The sequence below is a fragment of the Periophthalmus magnuspinnatus genome, chromosome 4, assembly GCF_009829125.3.
Source record: "Periophthalmus magnuspinnatus isolate fPerMag1 chromosome 4, fPerMag1.2.pri, whole genome shotgun sequence".
Classification (NCBI taxonomy): Eukaryota; Metazoa; Chordata; class Actinopteri; order Gobiiformes; family Gobiidae; genus Periophthalmus; species Periophthalmus magnuspinnatus.
The window spans coordinates 17,970,790-17,984,716 of NC_047129.1; the positions used below are offsets into that span (position 1 = coordinate 17,970,790).

Here is a 13,927-nt window from a genome sequence, read left to right on the forward strand (position 1 = left end):
CCTATTCATCATGATATAAAAACTGTCAGCAACTTTAATCATTATCGTCGTTTAAGCGTCAATTGTAGTTATATTGGCCATGATAATCACAACACCAAATTTCAATATCATCCCATGCTTAACAGAAAACTGACCAAATGCAACTGTTTTGTTTTTTGGGGGTTTTTTTTGCGCTGTCAAATAAGTCATTCTTAAAGTCATTCTTGCACCACAGTCCCATTTTGTGCGGGACCATGCGATCTTTCGGCTTGATCCGGAATATACACTTCTCCATTACGTTGCAAAGATGTGAGTCTGGTCACTGATGAATCTCCCCGTTTTCAAATGGGCATGATTGACAGTTGGATTAGCCAATCGAGGACATGCTAGGTCTGTCTGTATGGTCTGTTTATTTGTAAATCATAGGTGACCAGTGAGCTCCTTTGTTTCACATGTGTCACTGAAAAAAAAAAAATACAATGAATCTGATTATATGGGAACCAGACTGATATCAATTTATATAAAAAACACAGAGAAATCATTTTGAATTTGCCAGACACCTTCGCGTGGACACTGCGGCTTTGGAAAACAGCAAACAAAAACGATTTTGTGTGTTAAAGAAAATTATCATATTTTATTTTATTTTTATTTATTTTTTTGGAGTAAAATGTGTATAGAAACAATAATGGCTCCAGATTTTTATTCATTTATTTACTTGCCTGTTTTTTGTTTTTGTTTTTTTTTTTTTAGTTTTAAGGCCATTTGCATTAGAATTGTACTATACAGTAACAAGTCAGACAATATAACTTTGAAATCAAAAGTCATAATATCCCACCTAAATAAATGGGAAAATAAATATATAAACTGGTGAATTTCCCTGTTTTCAAATGGATGTGACTGACAGGTGAATTAGCCAATCAGGGACACACAAAGTCTGTCCAAAAACACAGAGAGATCATTTTGAATTTGCCAGACAGCTTTTAGACACAATAATGCTTGACAATTATCTCTCCTATTTATGTCATGTTTGGTTCATTTGGTTAAGAACAACAACAAAACCGGTCTTGAATGTATAACGTGAATGTAAGGTATGTTTTCTCTACCTTCTCTCGTCTGTCTGTTGAAGATGAGTCCCTGCGTGTGTGTGTCCACTCGGGGCCCAGCTGCTGCAGCAGTAAAATGGAGGACAACTACATGACGGCCGTGCGTAGTGAGACCCAGCAGAAGATGAGGTCCTACAGCTTTGAGCTCAAGTACCTGATCACAGGACACGCCAAAGCCTACAGAGGTGAGAGGCTACAGGGGACAGAGATAGGATTAATAATAAGAATAATAATAATTCAAGATAGATAACATTTGCTATCAGCCTTAGATCTTAAGCAGAGGTCGCTATTTCATTTTGACCAGCCTGTTGCCTGAAGAATACACATAAAGCTCCATTTGAACACTTTAATGCAAAAAATGACATGACTACTCAGCTCTCTGCGCAGTCAAAGCTGTAATTCCTACTTCCTGTCACATATCACATATTCAGCCAATCACATCATCGCCTGCCTCTATACCTTTACCTCTCAACCAATCACCTCTCAGCCTTCCTACTCTACTCCTCTTTGACCGCAGCTGCAGAACCGCCAACCTCCAGCCACTCCATCTCCTCCTATCCAGACCAACAAGTTTGTAGTAAATTTGAAATGAAAAAAATCAGTAAAATAATCAAAATTGGATCCACATATCAGCCCAAAAATATCAACAGAGCTTATTGGCCATCGGGTTCTCTGGATTCTAAACAATCGGTAGCGGCTTTGGCCATGAAAAAAAACATCCACCATCCATCCAGCGTGTCCTCGGTCTTCCCCAGGGCCTCCTCCCGATGGGACATGTCCGGAACACCTCCCCTCTAATATTAATAATAATACATGACACTTGTATAGTGCTTTTCATGACACTCAAAGACGCTTCACACAGTTCACGACAAAACACAGATGAAAGAAACAGATAAGAAAGAGGTTGAACAGGTGAGTTTTCAGAGTGTTTTTTGAGGATGGAGAGTGTGGAGTCTCTGATGTGTTTGAGCAGGGTTTTCGGAGCAGAGAAGGCCCTGTCCCTTCAAGTCTTATGTTTTGTCCTGATGGGGGGGAGACAGAAGGTTGACATCAGGTGATCAGAGAGCACAGGTGGGTGTTCGATGGTGGTGGAGGAGGAGGTCAGAGAGGTATCTGGGGACCAGGTTATGGAGGGACTTGTACACAATGGTGAGGAGTTCGAATGGGATGCGCTGGGAGATGGGGAGCCAGTGGAGATCTCTGAGGACATGGGTGAGGTGTTCACAAGAGGAAGTTGCCGTGGGTGCCGCCATCGTCATTTGGGTAGTTTTATTTTGTATGGAGCTGCCGATCTTTACAGCAAATAGGTCCTATAGGGACTACAGAGCCGTTTTGAAGCTTCCCAGAGAATCAGTGCAGGGTTGACTTGTGGTTGTACATAAACACTGAACATTTGACACAAACCAACCTACTTTATATAATATTTTAGCTGAAAAACGTTTCCCAAATTCTCGATTGAAAGGAACGGGATTTCCACTTAAGGGGAAGTGCTACTACAAAGAAAGCTCGGTTTAGTTTGCGTTTACAGAAAAATGTGCAGGGTGGGAGGTCTATAGAGGAGTTTGGAAGGGGAAGTGTAAAGCAGGTTGTGGCAGTAGTCGACGTGGGAGGTGACCAAGGCGTGGGTGAGGGTCTCAGCAGACTGTGGAGAGCAGGATGGGTGGAGAAGAGCGATGTTCCAGAGGTGATAAAAGGCCGTCTTGGTGATGTGGTTTATGTGGTGTTCGTCAGAGAGGGTTTGATCAAAGATGATGGCAAGGTTACAGAGGTGGGGGAGGAGGGGACTGAGGAGCTATCGAGGGAGAGGGTGCGATTATTGTGGGTTTTTGTGAGCGTTTTGGGACCGATGATAATGATTTCCGTTTTGTCGCAGTTGAGTTGGAAGAAGTTTGATTGGAGCCTATTTTGGAGAAGCAGGTGGTAAAAGTGAAGGGTGTCGCTGGCGGATTATGTGACTGAGGGGCAGGATGTTGAGTATTAAGAGGAGGGGGCCGAGAACTGAACCTTGGGGTGCACCTTGAGTGAGTGCAGCAAAGGTGGACTTGCAGTGGTTGAATTGACAGTTGAAATGATTGACAGTTGACTTCGTGGTTCTTAAACTGTGCATCGTGATATAAATCTGTTCATGTTTTTATCTTTTGGGTCAGTCAGTATATAGAACAAACATATCCATTATTTAGTCTCATGCAAACAGGAGTTTTGGGAGTGACTGAACTGTTTAATGTTCTTTTTCACTTATGAAGACACAGTTTAGTACAGTTTATTACTTTCACTATATCGACTTTGTTTATTTGTTCAATATATGTTAGATGGAACAATATTGTGGGGCTCAGTTTTAAAATAAGGACTTCTTCGTTGCAATACTGAGAAATTTGGGGTTATTTTTCGGCTATATAAGATTTGAGCTGTAGAAGGTTGAATTAATCATTTTTATGACTCATTACATATGCAAACTGAGTAATAAAAATATTGTAGATTTAGAATAGTTTTTGTGGTTTAAATCTGCTCTTGGGTTTTTGTGTCAGTGGCATAAATGCGCTTCAATATTATCGTTTATTGTCTATATTTACTTCAGCGATATATCGAACTGCAGAATGTTATCGTGACTGGCCTATGATGAACTTGGATTTCCTTCGGGATCATTAAAGTCTCTGTGGTTGTAAAGCCGTTGGCAGAACAGCTCCACAGTTCTGGGCAGGTTCATGGACTTTTATTGCCGTAGTGATTCTGTGCTTCTTCTAACACATTTGTCAAGGGCTGATGGCGCTGCTGTCACTCAAACTGTGTGTTCATCATGAAATGGTTTGTGTCGGGACAGTCGATGTGAGCCTGGTTCATTTTGTGAGGCGCCAACGTGGCTCGCCAAACAAACAACTGATGTCCGATTGAGTCTTTGAGAGAGCCAGCCGTGTGAGGGAGCTCTGCGCTGTGTCGGCCTGTCTCTGTCTGAGCAATAATCAGGTATTGTTCATGTCCAACGAGAGAAGGATCGACGGAGATTGTTTACATTCACTACGTATCCGCGGCAAAGAGTTGTTGCTCTGGGCAACAGCCGGTCTCTAACGGCCTGCGCTGAAAAGGAGGAAGAATACACTGCTTGTCCACTTCTCTCAGCACCATTCACTACTCTGTGTGTGTGTGTGTGTGTGTGTGGGTGTATATGTGTGTATCTGTGTGTGTAGGGGTGTATCTGTGTGTGTGTGTGTGTGCGTATGTGTGTGTGTGTTTGTGTGAGGTGTGGATACAGTGAAGTGTGCAGATGATGAGAGCACTGAAGTTGATGAAGCCGAGCTGACAGACATGACAAATACTTTTTTTTTTCTTTTTTGCTGCCCTGTTTCTGTCTATTTGCTCCGTGTCTCTGAGCTCATCCTAAACTTAGACCTTGGGCTCAGTGAAGGGCTGAAGCTTCCGGGGGTAAAATTAATGTGAACAGGGAGGCACTGAACCTGCTTTTTCAATTCCGATACCAATTACAACACTATATCTGTATCTGTATCTGCCAGTACCCGATATCAGCCGATACCAGTGCAGAGACAGCCTTTATTTCCTTTAAACAAAAGTAAAATGAGGCAAACTGACCCAAATATGTTACGTAGCCATTACTTATCTCTGAAGTAACGACAGAACAACTTTGTGTAAATAAAAGTTCAAACATTCTTCGACTTTCTGAGCTGACTACAACCAGGAAATTCTTATTTCTTAGTCTTATTATATCGATGCGTGTGTCCAATCAGGATATTAACTGAGCCGATATCTGAGACTAATATCAGATCTCTTGATGCATCTTAATGTGAAACACCCAGAGACAAAGATGAGCTAAACCAGGCCAAAACAACTCAGTACTAACCATTCAGAAACTGCTGTGTTTGGACCAATATTTGGAAGCCGATATCTGATCCAACAAATTGATTGAGCCGTTGATTGTTAAACTTTGTCACAGAAAATTATATCAGTTATTTTTTTGATTGAAGACTGGATTTAGAATGTGGATAGACTACTGGAAGATGACTGACGTTAACCTGTTGTTTGGTCTCCAGTGTTGAGAAGTAACTGAAGAGAAAATGTACTAATTTTGAGTAACTCTAATCTAGTTACTTTTTTATTTGGTGGTGTTCAGAGTTACTTTACTGAAATCAAAGGAATACACTGCAGTATTTGATCACACAATTTAGGCTTCAAACTGCACAGAATCAGTGAGAAATAGATAAAACTTTTGCTCTTGCGGTGATTTTGCCTGGTCTAATCTGTGAGGGGAAACACAGAACAAACAGTGAATCAAACATAAAGCTGTTTTAAATCCTATGTTGTGTCTTTGCAACATAATTTAAATCAGTTGGTAAAGCCACTGATCCAAAGGTTGGCAGTTCAAATCCCGCTCTCAACATAAAGATCATGGTCATATCATGTGTGGTCATATCCACTGACCCACAGGTTTGCGATGAAATTCCTGCTCCCACAGATGAATACTGTTGTTGTGTTCTTGAGCAAGACACTTAACCCACTTCACCCTCAGTGTCTGTGTACACTGGTGTATGAATGTGTGTGTGAATGGGTGAGTGGTTTCTTGATGTAAAGCGCTTTAAGTGTCTGTTGGAAAAATGCTATATAAAAATGTGATAATTTACCATTGACCAAAGTATTCAAAGTATTCACAATACAGTGTTCTGATTAACCCATGGATGAGAATACTTCACAAAGCACATTTTACTGCAGGTATTCAGTACTCTATAACTCATTTCATTTTCATTTAATTCATTTTTCATTTATTTATTTATTTCGAGCACATGTATCAGGTACAGTTAATGCACATTTCACAAGTTTGTTCTTATATAAACTTGAAAAGGAGTAGGAAATAGAAAACATATTAAATCCCATCCCTATCTTCCATTAGGACATAAATTAAATACTTTGTTTAAGCTTCCTATTCAGTTTTAAGCTTTCTATTCAGTACATTCCAAAGTGTTCTTCCCGTCACTGCTGGTGTCAGATTTGATATGTTTTGGCTTTGAATTATTGTAATAAACACATGTGATGTAGTTGGACAGCTGCTCTGATTCCCCAAAGGCCTTCTCTATAGTCCTAGATTATGACCCTCTGGAGAGACTGAGACATGCCCAAAGTGGTGTCATTGGGGCTCTGTTTACATGCTGCGGATCACTGCGGAGTGTGTGTGTGTGGGAATATATGTCTGCTAGCTTACATGTGCAGCTCTGCCTTTGACTCCTCTGCCCTCTTCACCACTTTGCAGCTGTCATCCAATCAAACGGAGCGCAGGACTAATCACATGACTAAGTGGTCCCTGCTTTGTCATCTGATGCTAGCTGTCAGTACCCTGCCTGTGCTCGGACATGGCTATGCAAACGTGTATGCTAAACGCCAAGTCAATTTCAAACAAGCGTTCACACTAGACCAGAAGTGTCCTGTGTGTTGGATTCATCTGTTATTTTCATTTGTTCTGTCTTTCTATGTTCTATTTTGTCTGTTCTTGAATCACAGAGTAAATGGTGAAATAAAAATCCCAGGATCATGCAGCGCGGGTTTATAAAACATTTTAAGAAACATAATGAGTCTGACAGCAGCAGTTACAGAGAGAGGGGTGACAATTTTTCAATGTAAAGTGAATTGGAGCCAGAGTCGATGGAGCCAGAAGTGCAGCCCACGAAGAAAATAAATGTATTGAACCAATGCAGAGTACTCGACCTGGAAGGTTGTTTTTTTTAAGTAAAATGTAAAAAAGGCGTTATTAAGTCTTACTTTAGCCTTGTTTTATTCTTTGTCTGTTAAGTATTTATTGTGAATCACGTTTCACTAGTAACTTACAGGGTCTGTATTACAAAAATATTTTTGTTCTAATGTAGTTTCCTCATCTCAAACAGACCTGGAGTTGTGTTTTGTTTCATTCACACATGTTTAACACACAAACCCTGCATTTTTAGGCATTCTTCCCTCAGACTCAAAATACTCTGTTCCACCTTGTGATGTCATGTGGTAATACAGGAAGTGTACCACTGTGTTTTTAGACTTCTTCTCTAGAATCCTTTGGATAATTTCAGCCTTGGAATTGCCAGTCTATTGAACTAAAGGTAAAAGGTAGCTGCTGACTTGAAAACAACCACTTCATGACATCACAAGGTGGAACAGAGAATTTTGAACTTTGGAGATGTAGACAGAAGGTTTACTCAAACATGTGTGAATGAAACGAAACACAACTTCAGGTCCAGGTCTGTTTTTGATGAGGAAGCAACATTCTAACATGACTTAAAGCTCAGGAGTCAATTTTGTGTACTATAGGACCTTTACTGATAATAATTGTAAACCTGATTTGTTCTTAATTACAAAAACACTAGAGTGGTTTATATTACAATTTGTTGTTAGAAATGCCAATGAATGAATGCCAATTCAAATTCAGTTTTGTAAAACAATTTTTAAGGTATAGGCATTTTTTTTTTTTTTTTTTAATTTAAGTGAACTTACTGTGTCAAAAATTATATCCAAATATTTCAATAAAACTGTCATCACAATACAAAACAGTTATAAACCTTTATCGTATTGTGCCACCTTATAAAAAAGTCTAAATTTTAGTCATTATATTTAGAGTGCAGGCCCCCCGTGCATTCTGGACCTTTTATTCCTCCTCTGGACTCAGCCTCTGCTCCTCCAGTCAGAACCTGCTGAGGTCCCAAAACATCGGGTTTAAAACTGACGGGAGACCTGTCCTTTCAGGCTGTGACCCCAAAATGATGTCATGCTCTGCCCCTTTCTCTCCATGTGACTGAATGTGTGGAGTTTTTGAAAAGCAGCTGAAGATTTTTCAGTTGACTGAGTCCTTTGACCCTATTTGACTTAATGTTGTTTATTTGGTGTACCTGCTCTCTGTAAAGACGTTTGTGAGTTTTATCTGTGAAAAGCGCTATAGAAATGAAGTTTACATAGTTACACCCTAACACAGAAACTACAGCTCAGTACAACTATTTAAATACTAAATATTGTAAATGGGTTAGTCGAGGTGAAAGTTCCCGTAAACAGCTCTTTCCCTGTTCCTGTCCAGTGTGTGTGTGTGTGCGTGTGTGTGTGCCAGGAGGATGCCACTGAAATGACATCACAGTTCTGAGTTTGAGGCAGTTAAACATACAGAGACTTTATTATTATAGACGTTATTAGTCTGGGTCCAAAGAGAGAGAGAGAGAGACCCTCATTATCGCCTGTCTATAGATAACTGCAGTGAAAATGAGCTTCACATGAATTAAGTTAGGAGCTATTTTTACTCATAAGGATCACTCGGTATTAAGTAAGGTCAGGATCAGTTACACAGGGTGCGTTATCAAAGGAAAGTTAGATTTCACAGTCTTGTAAACTGTAAAGTTTCATATTTGTGTACTGCGGGGGCAGCGCCAGGGGGGGGGGGGTTGAGCTGGGCCGAGTCTCCCCTAGAATGGCCAGTGCATCCCCCATAAATTTTTGCCCCATTTTTAGAGCATTTTTGAGCTAAAAATGTTCAAATGGCAACCTCAAAAGTGTTCACAATGAGACTAAAATAAACAGTGAAGCAAACATGGTGGGGGGTAGGGGTGTGCACTCATCCGTAATGTTAGGTGAGCACCCCCACTGAAGAACTTTGCAAACATGGAGTCCCATACTTGGGATTTCGACTGCGAGTATCATAGCAACCAAAGAGATAATCTGGAATGAGGCTCTTGAAAGTAACGCCCTTTCCGGCCCGCACCCCTGGTTTTGCTGGGAGCGGGCACTTAGCAACGCTGCCAATCAGATTGTTGCTAACAGCAGCGTGAGCGATGCCAGGGAATTGGTGTGTTATTAATGTTCATGTCTTGATTTACAGACACAGTAGTGAAATAAAAACACTAGGATCACGTAGAGCGGGTTAATACAAACATTTTAAGACCAAAATGACGAGCAGTTACAGAGAGAGGGGACACAGTTTTTCAATAGAAAGTGAATTGGAGCCGAGTCGATGGAGCCCAACGCGTGCCCATGCTCACTTTTTATTTGGAATGCAGCGGCTAGCAGGTTAACAATGTCCATTTATATGTACAGAATATGTTACGTCTTTGTGGAAACAAGCTAGTGACACCACCAGGCCAAGTTACAAGTCAGATCGGTGGAGAGGCAAGTCTGCTCACAGCTTACCACCACCAGGTGTGGAATGAATAATGCAATGTCAAGTATTTTGGGTGTCATGAAAGGCGCTGTACAAATCCAATGCATTAACATACCAGACAGAGCAATAACATCTCCATGAGAACACAGAGGTGACAGAAGTCTTTCAAAGCTTTCAGTCTAAGTAAAACATTTTAAATGACACTGAACCTATTTGCTGACAGGTTAGACTGCTCATTTAAGATCACTGTATTTAAGATTTTGCTAAAAATGTTCAGAGTTTCAAATTTTACTTCCTGGTTGACATCACGCAAAGGAATTCCATCACTGTTACCTGGGCCACTCCTCCAAACTCCTCTAATGTAAACTCAAATTATAATTTGACAAATATAAATCTAAGAAAACACTTTTATTAAAAAAAAAATAATAAATGTTTAAGGTATAAAAAGTATAAAAAAATGTGTTTCTTGTGTAAATTTCCGAACAGAATCCTCCCAGTGTGATGTCATCAGTGTGGGACTGTTAAATTTCTATAATTTTCAACATATTTTTCTAACAAACTGCTTCTTACGATGGAGTATAAGGGTCACTTAAATAAAAAAATTTGCAGGCGCTAAGAGAAAAAAGTCGTAATATTAAGAGAAAAAAGTCGTAATATTACGAGAATAAAGTCGTATTAAGAGAAAAAAGTCGTAATATTACGAGAATAAAGTCGTATTTTTATGAGAATATAGGCTGCTGTGCGTGTATGAGTGACTAGTGCGTTGTGTGTTATGGAGAATTTGGAGCATTTTGTTCAGATAAACTTTCAACTGGGGTTTATGCACAATGAAATACTGTGTCTTTTAGCCCACCATTACCACACTATCATCAGTATAAGTACTTTGAAGGGACACTGCAAGCATTTCAGTTTGTTTAGTCAGAGGAACCAGACAGATTTGGAAGAAATTGCTATATCTGAACAATATGCTCCAAATTGTTCATAAAACACTGGTCACTCATTCATGCACAGCAGCCTATATTCTCATAAAAATAAAACTTTTTTCTTGTAATATTACGACTTTTTCTGGCTTCGACTTTATTCTCAAAAAATTACGACTTTAATGTCGAAATGCAACGACTTTATTCTCATAGTGCCCGCATAATTTTTTTTATTTAAGTGACCCTTATACTCCGTCGTAGCTTCTTGATTGGTGTAAAACTATAATGTACATTTACAACAGATATTATCCCAGCAAATTAGAGAATCGTTCAGACTTTAACTTGTGTTTTTTTTTTTTTCTTGTTTCAGAGACGTTTGAGTCACTGGTGTCCTTCACATCCAACCTGACCAGCACATTATTCGACAGCGCTTACTCCACACTGTCCTCAGACTGTCGCCCCCTAGTGTCCCAGCTATTCAACGACATTAAACAACACCTTTCCGGAGATGCAACCGTGTCATTGGACAAAACTGTCATTCGATTTTATGATGACCTGTTCCCTTTGGTTTATCGCCGTCTTCTCAACCCTGGTTTTGGCCCTAAGTCTTTCCACTCAAGTCCGTCTCTCCATAGCAACCACGATGACTGTTTGAGGATGACGCGACAGGATGTGAGCCCGTTTGGACCTTACCCCCGTCTCCTGATCAGCGGCCTGTCCCGTGCACTTGGGGTTGGTCACGCGTTGAGCCGGCTTTTGAAACTGGCTGGAGAGGTGGTCAATGCGACGGAGAAGACAGCTCTAAGCAGAGAGTGTGGGCGGAGTCTAGTAAAGATGCAGTACTGTTCACACTGTAGGGGGCTGACGCTGATACGACCCTGCACTGGACTCTGTGTCAACGTTATGAGAGGGTGTTTGGTGAGTACTGTGTTTTAGACAGTAGTGTTGAATTCATGAGTTTGAGATCATTTCTTAATGAAGTGTCTCTGGACCACAGACTATATATATATATATATATATATATGGACATAACCTGCTAGCCGCAGCGTTCCAAATAGGAAGTGATCATGGGTTTGTAATTGCTGCAGTGAGCCTCGTCATTTTGGTCTTAAAATGTTCATATTAACCTGCTCTACATGATCCTGGTTTTTATTTAGTTTTATTTATTTTTTTAAGGGCCCGCTCCCTGCTAAAGCAGCGGTGCAGGCGGGAAGAGCCATTATCGTCAGCACCGTTGCTCCTGATTGGCTCTTTGGTTGCTATGATACTTGCGCTCGGAATTCCCAATCTGGAACTCGGCTCCAAATTCACCCCTATCACTGCTGGGGTAGGTGAGGTCACACTCACTTAGTCCACTTCTTTATTCAGTCTATGCTGTGGACCTACTCTATGTTATATTTGGGGTCACTACATAATAAAGTGGGAAAATAGTGCAAGAGGACGTTTTACTAGGGACTGGATTAGATACAATTCAGTTTAAATCAAGCTTATTTATAAAGCACATTTAAAACAACTTCAGCGGCTTCACATAAAAGCCACACAAAAAAAACCCCAAATATACAGATATTCCCATTTCCCACAAGACGAGACAAGACTTTGATATAATTTTAAATAAATAAATGGTTTGGTTCAATTCAGTTTTAACCACAAAATTAGATTTGAAATTGGCTTCTTGAAAAGATGCAGCTCAAAGGCTGTTTTGTTTGTGCCAAACATATAGCTGGGTGTTACAGGGATGGTATTCAGCTTTAAAAATACAACCACCAAACAAAAAGTCACACACTCTACATAATTATTATTTATTTTTATTTTTATTTATTTTTTGTGGGCAGTAAACCTTCAAAATCTTGAAGCAATGATATGCTCCAAAATGAAGAAGATTAGCATGGGTGGAGGCAATCCCTGTAAGGCATTCCCTTGCAGGTATTGCCTGTGGGTACCAGCCTCTGCTGGTACCACTCCAACCCCACACCCCTCCCCCCACCCCACCCAGTGTACCCCCCTCTCCCCCTCCCCTCCAGGATCCCAGATGAGTCGGACAAAGCCGAGAACTTCCACTGGAGCATTAGATAGTAGGTTGTGGAGAAACTCTTCTCTGTGCATTGACCAAATGCATATTGTATAATATTTTACAAATCTGTCGCTAGGTCGGACCCTCTTCTCTGGTCTTTTGGTTTTGTTAAATTCTGCATGGTCTCCATTGCTTGAAGCTGTGGAGCTACTGCTAGGATTATGTTCAGTTTGTTGAGATTGGCCTGGTCTGTTGGCTTCTACATCTCCATCAGACCAAACTGCATCATCTGAAAACCTAATGTCAAAGGAGCTGAAGCTCACAGTCCCATCTTTGGAATTTTGTAATGGAATTTGACCATCATTTGACAACCAACTGTCAAATGGGACTGGGATGTCTGAGCTTTCAATTTTCAGATCTTCAAGAGACCGGGTATCAGGACCAGGCAAGTCGCAGTTGTATCTTTCAGCATCAGGTAATTCATGTTCATCCCATATATTTGAGTCAAGACCTTCTTTGAGGTTCTCTAGGGAAATCCAGCTTGAATTTGACAACTGAGGGGCAGATGAACCAGAACCAAAGTGAGGGTGCTGGTGATCTCTCTTTGGTTCCATACTTATTTCCTCTTTATCAATAACTGCAGATATATCTTCACGTGGTACCTCTTGATAGGAACCACCAGTTGGACACACTTGCATTACTTCTTCTGACTGCCTCAGATACTCCAAGCTGTCCTGGTTCTGCAGATGGGACATCGTAATGAAACAATGCTGCAGAGCTTGTTGAGGAGTCAGTCTCAAACAAGGGTCTGGATGGAGCAATCCCTTGAGAAGATCTACCAGAGCTTTCCGGTCCTCGTACTCTGCATCCTCCCATTTGGGAAAGGCGTCCACAAGGTCATCCAGAGATGTCAGCTCGCAGCCATAGCCTTTGTACTCCTTTGTTTTGGTCTTCGTAACTTCCTCGTATTCCTCTTGTGTCCGTAGAGTCCACGTTGTTGACCACGTTTCTTTGTCCATCTCCTCCTTAAAATAGAACTTGGTGTAGACTCCATTTGATAATAAGTACTTGGGTGGATACCCCAGAATCTCGACCATTCGCTTGACCATCTGATAGTTACAGTTGATGGGGAATAAGAAGTAGCCCAGATAGAGGAAGGCCAGGTTGCAGCCCAAGGTGAAGACATCGATGGCTTCGTTAAACTTGTTGCCGAGTGAAACCTCTGGAGCCCTAGATCCACAGGGTTGGCACCACATGCCAGGTCTGACCTCATAAGAGTACGTGGCTGCACCAAAGTCAATCACCTTGAGTCTAAACGGCTTCTCCTTAACATTGGTCAGCATCATATTATCCATTTTCAGGTCTGTATGGATCATACCAAGACGTTTCAGACCTTCCAATGTCATGAGGAGCTGTTTAGCGATTGGTCGTATGTCGCTTGGGGCAAGAGGCTTCCATTGTCGGCTTCTGATCATTTCGAAAATGTTCATCTCCAGCATTTCAAATGCCAGACAGGTGAGGCCTCTGTATTCAAACCTGCCGAAGAATTTCACCAGGTTGTAGGAGTGCGAGTCCAGAACACGGAGAGCTTCCAGCATGGACACTTCTTTGGCAGCCTCTTTGATGGCATTAGGGTCCTTGATTATTTTAATCGCCACCATCTCCTTAGTTTGGACATCTTGGCATTTGGCTACTTTGCCAAACACGCCTTGTCCGAGAAACTCCAGCACGGTGTACGTGGAGTTGTTTCCCTGCAATGTGTGACCAATAGTAATGTCATCTATTGTCAAAC

General features: G+C 41.0%; 1 protein-coding gene across 1 annotated transcript in view; it reads left to right on the plus strand.

Annotated features, from left to right (window-relative positions):
* LOC117369845 (glypican-5-like) overlaps positions 1–13,927 on the plus strand; it is a 106,985-nt gene that overhangs the window by 2,462 nt on the left and 90,596 nt on the right. Inside the window, exons 2-3 of the mRNA XM_055221528.1 lie at positions 1,106–1,267; positions 10,495–11,042. Of these exons, the coding sequence (XP_055077503.1) occupies positions 1,106–1,267; positions 10,495–11,042 (710 nt within the window). The remainder of the gene's footprint in view (positions 1–1,105; positions 1,268–10,494; positions 11,043–13,927) is intronic.